Genomic DNA, 16,780 nt, shown 5'->3' with positions numbered 1-16,780 from the left:
TCCAAGTTTTGTATCCAAGTGCTGAAAATTGTAGAGGTGCTACTACAGTGTTTCATGCTTTTGCTGATGCTGCTGATTTAGTTGGTACAGCTGTCTGCCTGTGTAACGAAAATGATAACTTCCCCGTATCTGTGTTTGTTAAAACCTGGTGTGTAGGCTGTTACTCTTGAATGTAGTCTGCATTTTGGTCTGCACATTTTAGAATTTGCCTATGCTGTTGTGAACTCCTGTAGCAACTCTTCTAGCAGCTGGATAGTTTTGGTACTGTGAGTTTTGTAGTTACTTTTCATGAATACATTGGTAATTTCTTCAGTTTTCTTACATCCTGACAATGCAAATTATGTACATATCCATAGCACCTTCTGGAAATTGGGTGAGTGAAGGTGTGTAGTTCTTTTCCTCTTGCTTTCCTTAGTCTTATAAACACATTTCTGTGACTGTTTTTTGTTAAGTAGTATTTCTTTTGCTACCACTGTCATTATCAGCTGTCAGTGCTTGCCACCTGTGATAGTACAGCTTGGGAAACACTTGTGAAGTAATGATGGCGAGCCCTGCCACAGGTTATTTTTTCTTAAGGAAATTCAGTGGGTCTTTTTGATATGAGAAGTATGTTCATTAAAAAAGGGAGATATCTTTGATATTTGTGATGGTAAATACTATAACCCAACCTTTTTTTTGCCTCAATAGGTATACAAAGCTCGGATATGCTGGTAATACTGAACCCCAGTTCATTATTCCTTCATGTAAGTATCTGTTACTTGTATATGAATGCTGAAGTTACACTTAGAGTTTCTACAATATGCTATATAAAAAAGCAGTTGAAAGTGAGCAGCTCGAAAAGGCCTCTGAGTGATGACACAGAGCCATAGCATGGCTGTCTTCTGTTTTGCTATGGATGCTCAGTTTAGAAAGATACATTCATTAAAATGGTATACTGATAGTTGAAGTTAATATATTGGAAGCTGAAACCATGTTGAAATAAGTACTGTGGCTATATTTACTTTTTAAAAGTATTTCCCTTATTAACAATTTCCCAGGTTAAAGTTCAGTTGATTGTAACTCGAAAAAATAATTAAAATTGGAGGTTTTAATATCTTTAGGGTCTAAAATGTTACACTTCTCAGGTATTTTTCAGTATTACAGCTATGTTACTTAAATTACTATGTTTTGTAAATAGAACAAGATAACACTTTTGGTTTTTTTTACATTGCTTATTCACTTCCTGTCTTCTGAACTGTTTCTGCCACTTGAAGTGATGCGGCTCCACTCCAGAGAGTGGAACTCAATCAGCTTCCTTTAGAAATTCTTCACCTTTTCACCTTACACCACTTGGCATTTTGTCATTGTTGATTTGTGCCAAAGTAATCACGTATTGCATCCTGGTAAAAAGGAATAATTAGTTCACCCAGTATTTCCCTCTGAATGCAACAGGAAAAGAGCTAGAACTAATAATATTTAGGTACAGTTGCTGTAAAATATAGCTTGGTAGCACAGGCTCTGTGTTAATTTTTCTAGAAAACATGCTTCAAAAAGCAATTTGTATGGAAAGCTAAGGTTAATTTGCTTAAAGCATTCTATTTTCATACAAATGAGAATCCTTTCAATCTGTTCTGTATGTAGTTCTTCATTCATTTGGTTTTCCATTTCATTTGGTTTACCTCAGTGGCTTATAGAATATACGCTATAGTTTTGTTTTTCCACACAAAAACTAGTTTTAACATTGGATTTAAACCCAAAGTTAATGAAACATTGAAAATACCTTCATTGCTCTTTAAACTTCATAGCAGTCTTTAAATTAAAAATGGGCAAATTTTTACTTTATTCAATTTTTAAAAAGTAGAGTTTACATACTTTTTATGCATCTTCAGATTTGGTTTATTTAATTTTAAAATAATTTTATTGTTCCAAAAAGAGGAGAAGAGATATCATGACACTTTAAACAAATTCTGGGAGTAAAATGACCTGTCAGATCATGAAGCAGAGAAATTTGTACAGCAGAGATGCTATTAAAGTAGAAGAGAAAGGGAGGAAATGAGATTTTTTTTTCTGCTTTTTGATAATAATGTGTTGTATTTTCTTAAAAAAAGGTGCTGTAGTTCCTCCTACAGCTGAAATGGTCCTTGACTGCAGTCATCTTAATGAAAAAGGCATTTTTCTCATTTGTACTGTAATCCGTGTTAGATAATTACACTGACTGCATTAATCCTCTGCCTCAAATCCACATTAGAGAAATGAAAACACAGTATAGCAGTACCTAGTTTCAAAGTCAAATACTACAAAAAAACCCTGTGGATCTTCTCAAAGCACTTTGGTGTCTTTAATTTCCTTAATATTCTCCACAGAGGAAAAATGGTTTGGTTTCTCCTCTGGCTTCCAGCAGTTGGTGGTTGCATTTTATCAATCTGATTCTCTCAAAAATGTTTGCTGTTAAACAGGTTGGAGCAGCATTCCTTCTGCCTTGTTCACTTGCTGCTTATCTTACTCACTGCTGGTCTTAACAGATTTTTATCTCCCACTTCTCTCGTGTTGTGTTCTTGATTTAGTTCTGAATATGCTTCTGTAGAGGTGACAAATGCTTATTTGAAAAGTGAAGCAAATGAGAATATATTGGGCCAATTTTTTGCACAGACTTGGGTTCACTGCCTTCTTTCCTGGCTGCTTTTCAGATCTTATCAGATCATTAATTTTGCTTAATTTTTATTCACTTACCCTTTTTTTCTTGCTGTATGTTAAAATACAAGTCAGTTTCTTTCCATTACATAGTAGTTCTCTTGATTTGTCATCTATTTCAGTTAATCTGTAGTAATTTACTTGTTATATGGTCCTTTCTTTACCTTAAAAGAAAGGAATATGGTTCGAATAGTGGTTAAGCACAAAAATTGATATGATGCAAGTATATCCTCTTTTATTTTCTAAAAGCTCTTATTCTTGTGCCAAGCAAACCAAAGGCAAATGCTCTGCGATGCTGCTGGAGCACTGCCCGCATTCAGGCACTGCAGTAGCCAAGCTCTGCTTTCACCAAGATTTATTTTCCAGTTTGTGTTTTCAGGATATGATTCTTGATTCGAGTTGTTTCCTTCTCATTTCTGACTTTCAGAACAGGCCAGCCTCAAGGTCAGCAAAATACTGAGAGGTCCCATCTTGTTTTAGGCTTGTCACAGGGTGAAACCACTCTGACTTGAAAGTTTTTATAATCCTGTGGCAAGTGATGGCATCTTACTTGAAGCTTCTTGAAGATTATGCACATCTGGGCAGAAAATTTTCCCAAAATGTGTGAGCTCTGTAATGATGAGCTGAAAAATACTTGGCAAGATTCTTATTTTCACTTGCAGCAGACACTGGCCTTGCGACATCTCCTTCCCCACAACTTCAGCTTCTACTTCCTATCCTACCCCTGCCAGTGCTTTTGACTTCCTCTCTGCTTGCCTGTAAGCTGCTATAGAAGTTACAGCATGATTCAGTTTTCTTCCTGAAGAGCTCAAAATAATGTCTTCTGGTTTAGTCTTTCACAACATTTCACTTTGGCTGTGCAGCTCTGCTTTTGTTCTTTTTTATGGGAAGAGAAGGGAGAAGGATGGGGAACATCGGTGAGCTAACGGTGCTTTACCTTAGCATGCTATTGGTTTCTAAATCCCGTAGCTGTGCCACCCTGTGTCTTGTGGGCTTGAGCCTGCAGCAGCTCTTTTCTTAATGTTTTTTAATCTTAGTTGTGAACAAACAGAATTTCTTACTGAAAGTGAGAATTAGCAAAATAATTCTGCCTTTGAAAGAGCTCTTGGAACATGGCCTTTGAATATTTGAGGCTGATATTAATGCTTCGTACATAGATGAATTTCCTCATTTGTATAAAGGATTGTGTTTAACAGCAGTTAGTAAGGCTTGAAAAAATAGAGCAGGTATTGCTGGCACCGCAACCCTGTTAGCCAGAAGGCTGATGAGAAAGATGAGGGAGGGGAACATCTGTGTTCCTGTGGTATCTGATCACTGATCCATCTTTCCAGGATCCCATCTTTAGCCTTAGCCAGTATTTCTCTGATAAAAACTTTATTCTTTATAATTATAAATCTTCCAGTAATTATTCTGAAAGAAATAAATTGCCAAGATATAAAAGCTCTTAACTTTTGCCAGTTATTCCTTGAAGTGAAGGTGAGATTTATAGTCTTACTTAAATGAAATTCTCCTTCCTACTTGTAAAGATAAGGTAGGAGTAGTATTTAAAGGAACAAATTAAACACAGACTTTGTGAAAATCTGTTTTAAAGCATCTAAAGGTACGTCATGTGGCCATACAAATTTCTGTCCTTTTAAAAATACTTTTATTTGTGTCTAATTTCTTTTTCTGTATGCCTTATGTTTTCTCCTACTTCTTCCTTTCTGCCGCTTTTTGTATGTTTTTCGCTTATTTGGTTACTATTCAGTTACTTTTGTGTGCCATATCTCACTTTCCTCATATGTCCAGAAATCAAATTGGTGCAAGTGAGGTAAAACATCCATTTATATAATGGCAACATGTTTTCTTTTTTGCTCTTTATACAACTTCTGCAGCTGCCAACTACAACTTCCTTTGCTTTATTATTGCTATTAGGGAAGTGTGCAGAAAATTAGCACACTTGTTGAATACAATGAGATCTGTAGGGATATCCTTAATGATGCTTTCTCTACTTTATCTCTCTGATTGCATGTTGGTGTCTTAACAGTTAAATCTGTCTTTAGATCTGTGTTTATGAATCCTAATTATGTTTACCTATGATTAGAAATAAAACGGTGTGGTTTATTTAGCTTTTCTGTGCTTGTACCTGAAACAAAGGGTGAATACAATGACAGTCTGCTCCTGTTGTTGACTATTGGGATTTTCTTCTTTCAGAGCAGGATATGTGATCTACAACGTTGTTTGTGTTCTCTGTTAAAGGTATTGCTATCAAAGAATCCGCAAAAGTGGTCGATCAGGCACAAAGGAGAGTTTTGAAAGGTGTTGATGATTTAGACTTCTTTATCGGGGATGAAGCAATAGAAAAACCAACTTATGCAACCAAGGTATTAAGAGAAATGTTTAAAATAATTTTCCAGTGCTCTTTAGAAAGCATCAGCTATACAGTAAACAGCTTCTTGTTAATGCTTTTTGGTTAATTTTAGTCTTATTTGTTTTTATTTACTCTGTTTTAATGGAAAATAAGGCTTGGCTTCACTGACTTTCAGGAGCCTTTGAGAATTTGCAAAGAAGTTTGTGAATATATTTCTTCTGAAGTGAAAGGCTAGGAGAGTGTTAAGCAGAAATGTCATGCTCTTTCATGTTCCTTGGCATCTCCTGTCAGCTACATCAGCGTCAGGATGCTGGGCTAAGGGGAACCTTTTTTAATCCTAGTGTCACCATTCTTTTGTACTGAGAACAGCACAATGTGTTCAGGGTTGAAATCTGAATTCTGAGTAGGTGTCAGATCAGGATAGGGAAAATGTAATGCAAGGTTTCTGGCGTATGTAGATCATGTGCTTCTGCTGCAGTTGAAAACACTGATTTGGTTTTTCCTTTTTCTTTTGTTTCCTATTATATTTTGATATTCTTCTGCAGTGGCCCATCCGCCATGGTATAGTTGAAGACTGGGACTTGATGGAGAGGTTTATGGAGCAAGTAATCTTTAAGTATCTAAGGGCAGAACCTGAGGATCATTATTTTCTTTTGGTAGGTAAAATTATGTCCAACTTACGAAATTGCATATGGCCAATAGGAATGCTTGTGCTGATTTATCTAATCATTCTTAAATATGAATATGCTTACCTTGAAAACTTAAAGTCAATACCAATTACCTGAGACTTTCCTGACCTGACTTATCGCATCCAGATTCTTTAATTTTCTAAAGATGACACAGTGTCTGGACTGCAAACTTTATTCTGTTCTCATTTACCTCCAAATTGCATCTGCTTCATCCCTTTTTTTCCTATTATCCACTGAATTTGATAATCATATTTACATTTTTAGGGAAAAAAGTACCTGTATGTTTTGACTTGGTGTAATCGCAATAATTTTGGCTTCATAAATAATGCTGCTACCTGGATAGTGTGACAGTGATTTTTTTTTTTGTGAAATCAGATGGATTGATTGTTTATTTGGGTAGGTTAGATCTGAATTAAGGTCAATAAGGTCTTGTCCTTACCACCTTTGTGAAGTCTGGGCTCCCTGCCCTCTTTGCCATCCTATTACATCATTTCAGAGGAGAGATTTAACATTAAATGTGTTTGGTATTTTAATGAAAATTAGAGCATGCTGTTAATAGCACATTGTATGTTGTTGCTAGCTTCTCTCAGTTCAGTACATTTCTACAGCTGATTATATCAATTCGTTTTATAGTGATTGCCTTCTGAAGAAAAGCAGCTTTCTTCTTAAATGAATCACAGAGAAATTTTTAAAATAATTCATTCTTTGAATGTGCCGAACTGCATCCTTTGACATTTTAGGTTAATAGTCCTGATTCTTTCAGTGAAATAAAAAGTTGTAATGAGCTAACCAACATACAAAGAGGGCCATCAATGTAAATTTTTAAGCAGTAATTAATATAACCTATTTATTGCACTTCGTTTTCTCTGTTTTCGCTCTAATCTTCATGTTTTTTTGCAGTGCAGTTTGCATAGTTGCATAAACTGTTATTGTTAGAGAGGCTTCTGGATTTTTTTAATTGCAATATTTTGCCTTTAAAAGCACCCTTAGTACATTACTATTTTTACATGCTATTGTTATTGAGTGACTCAGCTTTCAAAATTTAGGATTTGGTGGTTGGTTTACTTTAATGGTGTTTAATTTGAATGCAAGTTGGTTTTTTTTTTTGTCTCACAGACTGAGCCTCCATTAAATACTCCAGAAAATAGAGAATATACTGCTGAAATCATGTTCGAGTCTTTCAATGTTCCAGGGCTATATATTGCTGTTCAGGTAAGGGCAGGGTAGTTGAAACGGTATTCTTCCTTGAGCTAAAACTGGTATCACTAGGAAAGCTGCATGCGTGGTGAGTACTTTAATGTACTTTTGGTTAGCACTTTCACCACTGGATGTTTGATAACATGTTGATTCTGGGGTCTGTCAGCCAGGAACTGTTCCTCTGTTACCTGTATAAAAGGTGGCCTCTAAGCAGTGAAGCATATTTGGTAATTTACATAATAAAATAAATAACATCATGGAAGTTGAGAGTATCAGTCTAGGTATTGTTGGGAGGGGAGTAGTGGAAAGTGAGATCTACAATGCAGTGCTTTTATGAAAATCTGGTTTTTTGTGTGTTTTTACAAGGCTGTCCTTGCCTTAGCTGCATCTTGGACGTCAAGACAAGTAGGTGAACGAACACTGACTGGCACAGTTATAGACAGTGGTGATGGCGTCACTCATGTTATTCCTGTTGTAAGTATATATCAACGTTACAGAAACAATTTAACCGTAGAACGGTTTATCCTGTAACTTCTTTGAAGTTTGTACACTTACACAGACTGAAGCGTAGCTAGGAATCTTCGAAATTGTCAGATAATTTACAGGGTTGTGGGTTTTTGATTTATTTTGTAGTGCAGAAACTCTCAGAAGAACTTTCCTGCACCCTGAGTTTGTCAGGGTGTATTGTTTTTCAGTGACTTACCTTTAAAAGGCGATTTGTCAAGACCATGCTAAGTGATCAGTAAAATTGTATTGCTTTATCATATTTCCAGTTTATTTTGCTGGTAAGAGTGAATGTGCTCTTTACCAGTCAGTGCAAAATGTTTGGAAATTTCTGTTTAATTCAGTCAATTTGTAAATATAAAATAGAACTAATACAAAATATTTGAGGGCAGATGTAGAATTGTTTACAATTTTTCTCTGTTGACCAATGTTTAGCAGTATGTTATCATGCATCAGCAATAAAAGCAAAAAATCAAAAAATGCCTACCCTATGATGTTTTATTAAATAAAATTAACACTGCTGCAGTTTCTTAACTGTCAAATTATTCGTTTTGCTGTAGGTATGCATTTTCTTTTACAAAGCTGTATATTTGAAATTTTATAATTGGAGCGTTTAACAGTGGTTTTTATTTGAAGTGGCTGACAACGTGTCTCTGCCCATATTTCCTTGGGAAGTTAAATGTGTGTTTAGGCACCAGATGCATTTTTCTTTTCAAAATGAAGATAAGATTTTTAGTATTAACACATACACAAAGCGTTATCATGCCACAATAACCTCAATTTAAAAAAATTGTTATACCAAATAGTAGTATCGGTGGTGATCAAACGTATGCTGCGATGTAGCGATTTCTTATTGATCTTGATGGAATATAGTTGCTAAATCTTTGTTCATATTGTTTATCCAAGATGACATATTTTTAGTAAGATGTAGGAAACAATTGACACTTGAAACCTGGTATGGGTAAACTTCTTTAAAATTGTACCTAGCAGTTTAAATTGCTGTTAAATCAGTTGAACTCCTGACTTGTGGTTTTGTTGTGGTTTTTTTTTTTTTTTAAATTGCAGTAAGAGCCATTATTCTGTATCACTTGAAACTATAAGTTCCTTTGTAGAGTGACATTTGCTTGATTTCTGGAGGTTTTAAACATCTTGAACAAATTGGCAGTAATAGTATATCGCTTTTATAATAAAACAGATGAAGAGAAATTAACAAACGCTTCTCTGTGTAGTGAAGGTAACAATAGTGGTACATTTTTTAATGACTTCATTATTTTCTATGGTAGAAAGAACGTTATATGTGAGTGCAAGGTGTATATAGGAAATTTAGGCATCTGATATTAGTGTGTTATCTGGGTGCATCTGTTTGGATGGATGTAGCAGGTCTGGTGATGTTGAAGGCCAGTCTTGAACACTTCTGGTTTCTGTGTTTAGACCAGCTATTTTTAATGCCCTGATCCTGGCCCCCAGGATGAGTGTGACTTACAAGGGTAGACTGATGGATGAGTATGGGCCAGGCTGATGTTCTAAGCCGTCTCAATTAATGTGCTGAAATGATGCATTTTCTCCCTGCTTTCAGAAAATTAATTTTGGTTCATGTGGATTGTAACGTCTTACATCAGTGGCTGTGACTGCAGAGCCACATCATTTATTCTAAAATAATATTTCACGATACAAGGTTCCTTGACCTTTTTGGTAAGAGTAACCTCATTTTGAAGAGAAAATAAAGGCCAAGGAATAGTGAGTATAGCTATTTGTCTGCCTTATGTATTAGTGACCTTTCTGTTCCTTCTAACCTTGTAAGAATTATGAACCAATGCAAAGAAAAACACTTTAACAAGTAAAATAAGGCTGCTGAAGAATTGGATTTCTGGTAATTTAATGAGTCAGTCTTAAAGGGCTTCCATCCCACAGTCACAGGTAGTGAATAGGAGTTTAGACTCCGTGTCTTTCTCTCCCCCTCCTAAGCTTTGCTGAAAGGAGTTCTTGTCAATGTCTTTCTCCCACTTCATTTTATTTACAGGCTGAGGGATATGTGATTGGCAGCTGTATCAAACACATTCCAATTGCCGGGCGAGATATAACATACTTCATTCAGCAGCTGCTGCGGGAGCGAGAAGTAGGCATTCCTCCTGAACAATCCTTGGAAACAGCTAAAGCAGTGAAGGTAATGTGAATACTGCAGATGTTAAGGTTATTTTCAATCAGAGATTGACATCTATTTAAAAAATATAATATCATCTTAAAATAATTGTCCTTCCAAGTAATGGTGATGTTTCTAAATAATATAAAAATTGCTAAAATAATAGAGCAACGTGAAATACCCTGAGTTAAAGTATGGTGTTGCACTATACCCAATTTGGGCTAGAATTTAGCTTTTCACTTGTAGTCTCTCCTTTCTCCTTCCCTCCCTTATTATTGTAATATTCCGTAGGAAATGTTCTGGGTGGGATGTGTAATGTAAAGAGCTCTAATTACTCTTTTATTCTTCCTGAATGTTGATACATTCTTTTTCTGTAGTACAAAGCTATTCTGAAAGACATTCAGCTTAAAGTACACTTAAAGCTGTTTCTATGGCAATTCTTCAGTATACTTTAGAACTCATTTCTTACCATCGTGGAAGTTTAGAGGAAAAATAAGTGAAAAGTACTTTAGCTCAGCAAGATGTGCTGCTTTCAGAGCTGCACAGAAGTGATTTGTAGTAGCAGAGCCATTGTCTGACTGTATACAGTAAATGTCAGTTCAGCCGTTTTTAAGCCCTATTCTGTATCTGCCAAATTAAAACTCTTATTCTTAAAGGTTTAAATTATACACTCTCTTACAGTTCATACCATCTTCTCTGCTATACTTATGAAGATACTTCTAACTGTACCTGTTCAATTTTCAGGAACGCTTTAGTTACGTTTGCCCTGACTTAGTAAAAGAATTTAACAAGTATGATACAGATGGTACAAAGTGGATTAAACAATATACTGGAATTAATGCTATTTCAAAGAAAGAATTTACCATTGATGTTGGCTATGAAAGATTCCTGGGACCAGAGATTTTCTTCCATCCTGAGGTGAGTTGATTTGAATTGTTTGCAGTTTTTGTTTTGGGTGCATTTTGGATGATAACATATAAACAGTATTTGCAGACTTCTAAAGGAGTGGTTAATCCCAACTTATGTTTCTCCTTGTTTGTAAATAGATGCCAGCTATTGTTGTAAGTCAACATGGCTTTGATTTTTGATTGCTAGTAATCTTAATACAAATTCAGGTTGATATCTAAGTAAAGCTCTGTATTTGAAACTTCTAAAGTAAATGGATTACCCATATTTTCTTTCTGCAATTTTTAATAGGATTTCTAGGTCTCACCATATTGTACCCTGTTTTCTTATCCATCTGTAGAAAAGTCAGGGTTTGAAATATCTTGTCTTCTTGCCTTTAGACCTTCAGTCTCTTTCCCAGTGTTGAGAAAAGTTAGCTGTGAATCCAGTATTTTTTAATTTAATTTTATTTGCCCTGAATCCCTCTCAACATTCTCCTGTTGCAGGTTTTTTCGTGTTATGCTGTTTTACTCTGCTGCTCAGCATCTGCGAAGGGCATTGTGTATTCTTTGACCTGTCACAGTTAACAAAAGCTATCTAAGAGAATAGCTGGCAAAACAGATACTTGAGGTTTATTATTCTTTCAAACCTTTAAAAATGGCAACACAAATAGCTAACATAACAGAACTATTTCCATTATTGGTTTTCATGACATCTGTAGTGTAATAGGATGGTTCTTTCTCTTCCCTTTTCTCCTTACCAGCTTTCCTTTGCAAATTGTGGTCCCCCACATTGACTTGTCTGTTTTTAATCTTGTTTGTAGTTTGCTAATCCTGACTTCACGCAACCAATCTCAGAAGTAGTAGACGAAGTTATTCAGAATTGTCCCATTGATGTTAGACGTCCTCTGTATAAGGTCAGTAGCTATGATGAATTATTTTAAATATTTGTTTTAGAAGAATTGCGCTTTATATTGAGATAAGTATTTTAAAACAAACAAAAAATGTCAACAAAATTAAACAATTTTTCTATAAGTGACTCCAATATGCAGAAGGCTTTATGTTGTTCACGTAAAACTTTTCAGAATGTGATGTTTCATTATTCAAGCTCTTACCTAAAAGAAAAAGAAATACTGGAAACAGAAATGTAAGTGCAAGAAGCGAGATGTGCTAAGGTATAAACGGCTTTTAAAGCACAGCCAATTTTAATGTGACAGCCTCTTTGTGAGTTCATATTCTGTCTTGCTTAAGTGTTAAATAACTTAAAACTTTACCGTTAACAGTATGCTTTAATTTTAAAAGTTATATTTAGATATTTAGAATTTTAAGAACTGGATGAAGTTGGAGACTTACATTTTCAGAAGCAGTTAATAATTTTCTTTACTCAAAACAGAATATTGTCCTCTCTGGAGGCTCAACCATGTTCAGGGACTTTGGTCGCCGTTTACAGCGAGACTTGAAAAGGACTGTTGATGCCAGACTGAAACTTAGTGAAGAGCTTAGTGGTGGCAGACTGAAGGTTGGTTCTTGCATTTAACAAGCATCTTTCTCTCCCTTGTTACCTAGAAAATGTGAAACTAACATATTGCAGTGTTCTTGTTTGTTGAAATGTCTTCGTTTTCATGTAATGATTTTATAGAAGCTTTTTGGAGTTTCATCTATGGTAGAGAATTGTAGACTGATCCTGGAAAATACTTCTATAATCCTTTCACTGTAGGAAGCCATAGTACTGTTTCCCTTGGTGTGCACTTGTGTCCATTATCATTGAACTGAATCAGGCTCACCTAATGAAAGGATGGGACTTACACCTGTTACATAGAAGCAGTAGGTCATTCCTCAGCTTTTTTTTTGTGCTTAGTGCTTATTGATTTGTTGCAAATCATCATCCTCAGTTTGAACGTAAAGATAGTTAGAGATGGAGCAAGCTCCTTGTCAAGCTGCTGGAGGACTGGTGCACTTGTCCTATGAAGAAAGACTGAGGAAACTGGTTTGTCTGGAGAAGAAAAGGCTTTGAGAGTCCTAATAGCAGCCCTTCAGTTTGTGTGGGAAGATGATAAGAGAAAGTGGGACCAGGCTCTTGACAATGCTGGGTGGTGGGCATATGAGAGACAACAGATGAAAATTAAAACAGTAGAGTTCAGCTTGGGTAAAAGGACTTTTTGTCTGTGGGGCTGATCAGACATTGGAACAGGCTGCCCAGAGGAGTTGTGCACCCTCCGTCCTTGGACGATTTTGAGATTCAGCTGGCTAAAACTCTGAGTAATTTCCTCTGACCTCGTAGCTGACTCTGCTTTGAGCAGGAGGCTGAACTAGAGACATTCTAAGGTCCCTTCCCACCTAAATTATCCTGTGATTCTATGAAATTACTTCATGTTTTCACTAAACTGCATGATCTTTACTTCATGTTCTTTCTACTTTTGATCTCAGATCAAATTTTTGCATGTTTTCCTATTGACTGCATACATAAAAGGTACCAGCAGAGATAAAAATTATTTTAATTTTTCCTTTTATAGCAAGATTGAAGTGTTTTTCCTCATCCAGTTTTTGGTAGTAATCTAGCTAGATGAGCTCAAACAGTCTTTAAAAGCCCCAGTATCATATGCCTTGTAGACTGAAATGTCAGTTGTATGCAGTTCTCTGGTTCAAGTAAGTTTAGTTTATTGTCAGTTCTCCTTATAGACTTTTACCACTTAGTAAGGAAGCAGGATATGAGTAAGGAAATCTGATGTGACTCTTCCTTCTGTGGAGTGCCAGGCATTGCAAGTAGTCACTGACTTAAATTTTGCTGATCTACTATAAATGGTTTTTAGATTCTGTTTCAAATTGTTCCAATTTCAGTAGATTGTACTAGAACAAACAAATCACTTCCTGAATCTGTTGTGTAGCCTGTGATTTTTGATAAGCACAGGTAAGGAATGACGGTCTGTGTGGATACAGAGGGAAAGGGGCTGACTGGAATGAGTGTTGTAGTTCTGAAAAGCATGACTGGCTGTATTCATCCTAGATAAACTTTCAAACAGTCTACAACTTCTGCTTTATTAAAATAATGTCATGAAACTTAAAAATTAACTTTCTGAAGTGGTTTTTTTTGAAAGGGGTAGGTAGTATGGATCTGTTCTTGCAACTGCATAAACAGTCCCTCAAGAAATTCGGCACAAAATAGAACGTGGATAAATTGGAGAGGAGCACTGTATTGGAGCTCTTGGGAAAAAATTGTGAATGCAAATATCTCTTAATCTCTGATAAATTAGATGACTAGCAATTTATAAGCAAGTGCTGTTTTTTAGCCTGGGTTGTACAAGAGAAATTGGATGTTGTCATTACAAGTTTACATACCCAGCATTTTAAGAAAATACTAATTTGTGAAAAGTAAGCTTAGAATATACACTCCTTTAAAAAAAAAGTCCAATTTTTACCAGCAAAAGTAACTTTTAATGTATTCTTTTTCTTCCTTTTCTTTTATAGCCTAAGCCCATTGATGTACAGGTCATTACACACCATATGCAAAGATACGCGGTTTGGTTTGGAGGATCAATGCTGGCTTCCACAGTAAGTTGGCTATAAAGCTGAGCAAGCTTTGATCATTTTGGCTACACTTTTGGAGTTCTTTTGTCTCCTTCAGTCTACAGTGAGTGCAGCTGGGGGGATTCTGATAAACCGCAGGTAGCAAATATACCCTCCCTGCCCTCTTTGAAGGTTTGAAAGAGCAAGTGAAAGCTGGAGTACATATTTGTGTGAGTTGTTAAATAGTGCGTTTTAGTTTTGTGGCAAAATACATGTGCTCCATACGTGTTAATGTTGTTCAGATAAGGTGTATGTAACATTGACTAACTTTTTTTGTCTCCTTCCCTTTGCAGCCTGAATTCTACCAAGTATGCCATACCAAAAAAGATTATGAAGAGATTGGTCCTAGCATCTGTCGTCACAACCCTGTCTTCGGAGTCATGTCTTAAAGCTGACCTCGGAGGGTCAGGGATAGGGAGGTGGGGAGGAGGAGTCTTTCTGATTACTTGTCTGTCTGATGGCTGGTATTAAGATAACAAACATGACTTGACAATAAGAAAAAGACCAAACACAGTTAAGCAGGATTATTTTAATAAGCGTCTCAACATGCGGATGTAGTGGGAAGCCAAAATGATCACGTTTTTCTTTAGATTGATTATTTGAACCTGTGCGTAACAAAACAAAGTGGATTTTAGTTCTTTCTGTGCCCTGGTATTTTGTATATTAATGAATTATCCAAGATTTGATGGGATTTGACGGTGTGTAGATAGTCAGCTCTCTAATGCTTCTGTTGTCCCCTTTCATGGGTGCAATGCAGGAGCTTGTTTATATTTCATACTTTTTTATACTTTGAGGAAAAATATGAATTAAAGAAACTGTAATATTTGAGGAAAAAAATTTACCAGTGACCAACTTGAAAGTAAATTAAAAAAAAAAAAAAAAAGGAAAGTCATGACTCATGCAACGAGTTCTTGCAAATCATGACCAGTCTGAATCCTGGGTTCCATACAATGCGAGTGCTTTTGGAACTAAGAAGCTAGTATCTTGGATTAACCAATGCCTGCTAGTGCTTTCTGATTACTTTTGGTGCATTTTCATACTATCTCTTGCTTTAAAAAAAAAAAAAGTAAAGACAAGACTGTTGGACCAGTATTGCCGTTCTGTAGTGTCATTTCTAATTAAAACCAAATAATCAGGTTATCAAAATTGGTGTATTTAAAGCCTAACACCATTCCAATAAAGGCACAAAATTTCTTTTTATGTTTGTGTCAGACTTGTTGATCTCCTTACGTGGGAAGTTGTGAGCATGGGTTCCTACGTATCCGCTGTGGCTTTTGAAGAAAGATTGGCGTGTAAGGTAGAGGTCATTATGTGCATTGTGTAAACTGAAGTGAGAGCATTTTAGAACCCCGGTTTATATGTTCATCTAGGTAGCACTTATCTATAGAAACCTAACATCTCCTCCGCTGTTAGGTTTGCTCGTCTACTTTGTTCTGTACCTTTTCCCCCTCACACTTTCTTTCAGGTGGTGGTATACAGGAGACAGCGCTGCGTTTGAAGTCTCTGTGGTTTTTCTGCAAGAAAATACCATGTAGATAAAAATAAAGTGGAAACAATCTCATTCTCATTCTTTCTAGGAAGAACACTTCATGTATTGAATGGAATTGCTTAGTTTCTGTTAGTATTTGATGAAAGAAAACTTCTCTTTAGATGCTTCTGAGCTCACAAATGTAGTTGAGGTTGTTTATGTAGAAGACCACAAGAGGGAGATCTCTTTGTTTCTTCTGAGTTGTAAGGATTCCTCACATCTTTCGGGGGAGCTCATCCGTTACCAGAGCTCCTAGTTGCTTCAATGCATCATAAATAAGGATCCAAAATGAGGATTAATATGGGAAAGTATTTTTACAGCAAGCATTATAAAACTTCACATGCTAGAATTGAATAGAGCCTTGGTGCAAACAAAAAAATGTTAAATAATGGTATTACAAAACTATTATTGACATCTCCCTGTCAATGGTAAAATTTTGAGTTTTTCAGGTAGTGACTTTTTGAGTTGTAACTGCTGACTGATTCAAGTGGTACGGACTGATAGGCAAATATGTGTAAAATAAAGAAGTTAATTTAAGCTCTGGTTTTCTAACAGTCCTCTGGTTCTGCATCATGCTGTAGTGAGTGGATTTCCTGACTGTAATGGCCTGAAGAAAAGGCAATGTAGTGCAGAGCCTTAAAAATTCACATGAAAAACTCAGAAATTGGAGATACGTAGTGTAGTGAGGAGTTGTAAAGAGAAGGAGTGTATGTGAGTTCCTGTCTTGCACAGCTTATGTATGGCTCTAGGATTATATGCAAAGATGCACAGAATGTATAGGCATGGAGGTAAACTTGGCTGAAGGACAGATGTGGTGTGTGTTAACTGTACTGCAGTCAGTCCTAGATGTAATTACAGCTCTGGTTTGCAGACATCTGGAAACTTTGGGATGTAGTTTTTCCCCCATTTCCTCTTACTGTTACATTCAGGCCTCTTGCTGGGGCAGTGAAAAGGCACCAGCAGAGTTCAGCTGATGTGGAAGGAGCCCAAGGGATGGAATTGGGGTGCAGGAGCTGAGCAAGGAGTCACTCGAGCAAATCTGGCTTTGTACAGATCCTTTCAGGCTGTAAATTACTGAGATGCCCTGGTTTTGGGTGCTGGGTGGATCTGCTCCGCAAGGAGCTGTCTGGATTGGGGCGTGGTGGCATCCAAATACTCAGAATTTGGCCGTTCTTGGCTATGGTGGGTAATGGAGAGGCAGACAGTTCTCGTGTGTTACATTTCAGCAGCTGGGCTCTTGCAGGAGAGAAGAGG

The 16,780-nt window shown here is 36.4% G+C and overlaps 1 protein-coding gene across 1 annotated transcript; it reads left to right on the top strand.

The window, feature by feature from the left end:
• Positions 1 to 687: 687 nt before the first annotated feature.
• Positions 688 to 15,583, top strand: ACTR3 (ARP3 actin-related protein 3 homolog (yeast); the record flags this gene model as incomplete). Its single annotated transcript, XM_010179059.1, has 11 exons — positions 688 to 743; positions 4,909 to 5,033; positions 5,566 to 5,676; positions 6,826 to 6,921; positions 7,273 to 7,380; positions 9,431 to 9,574; positions 10,295 to 10,468; positions 11,259 to 11,351; positions 11,828 to 11,953; positions 13,900 to 13,983; positions 14,292 to 15,583. Coding segments are annotated over 11 exons (1,213 nt in total), but the record flags the coding sequence as incomplete, so codon positions are not given.
• Positions 15,584 to 16,780: the final 1,197 nt, after the last annotated feature.

This window comes from Mesitornis unicolor, unplaced genomic scaffold (assembly GCF_000695765.1).
Source record: "Mesitornis unicolor isolate BGI_N332 unplaced genomic scaffold, ASM69576v1 scaffold12072, whole genome shotgun sequence".
Lineage (NCBI taxonomy): Eukaryota > Metazoa > Chordata > Aves > Mesitornithiformes > Mesitornithidae > Mesitornis > Mesitornis unicolor.
Note: the sequence above shows the minus strand (reverse complement) of the source record. Positions and strands in the feature narration are given on the sequence as shown.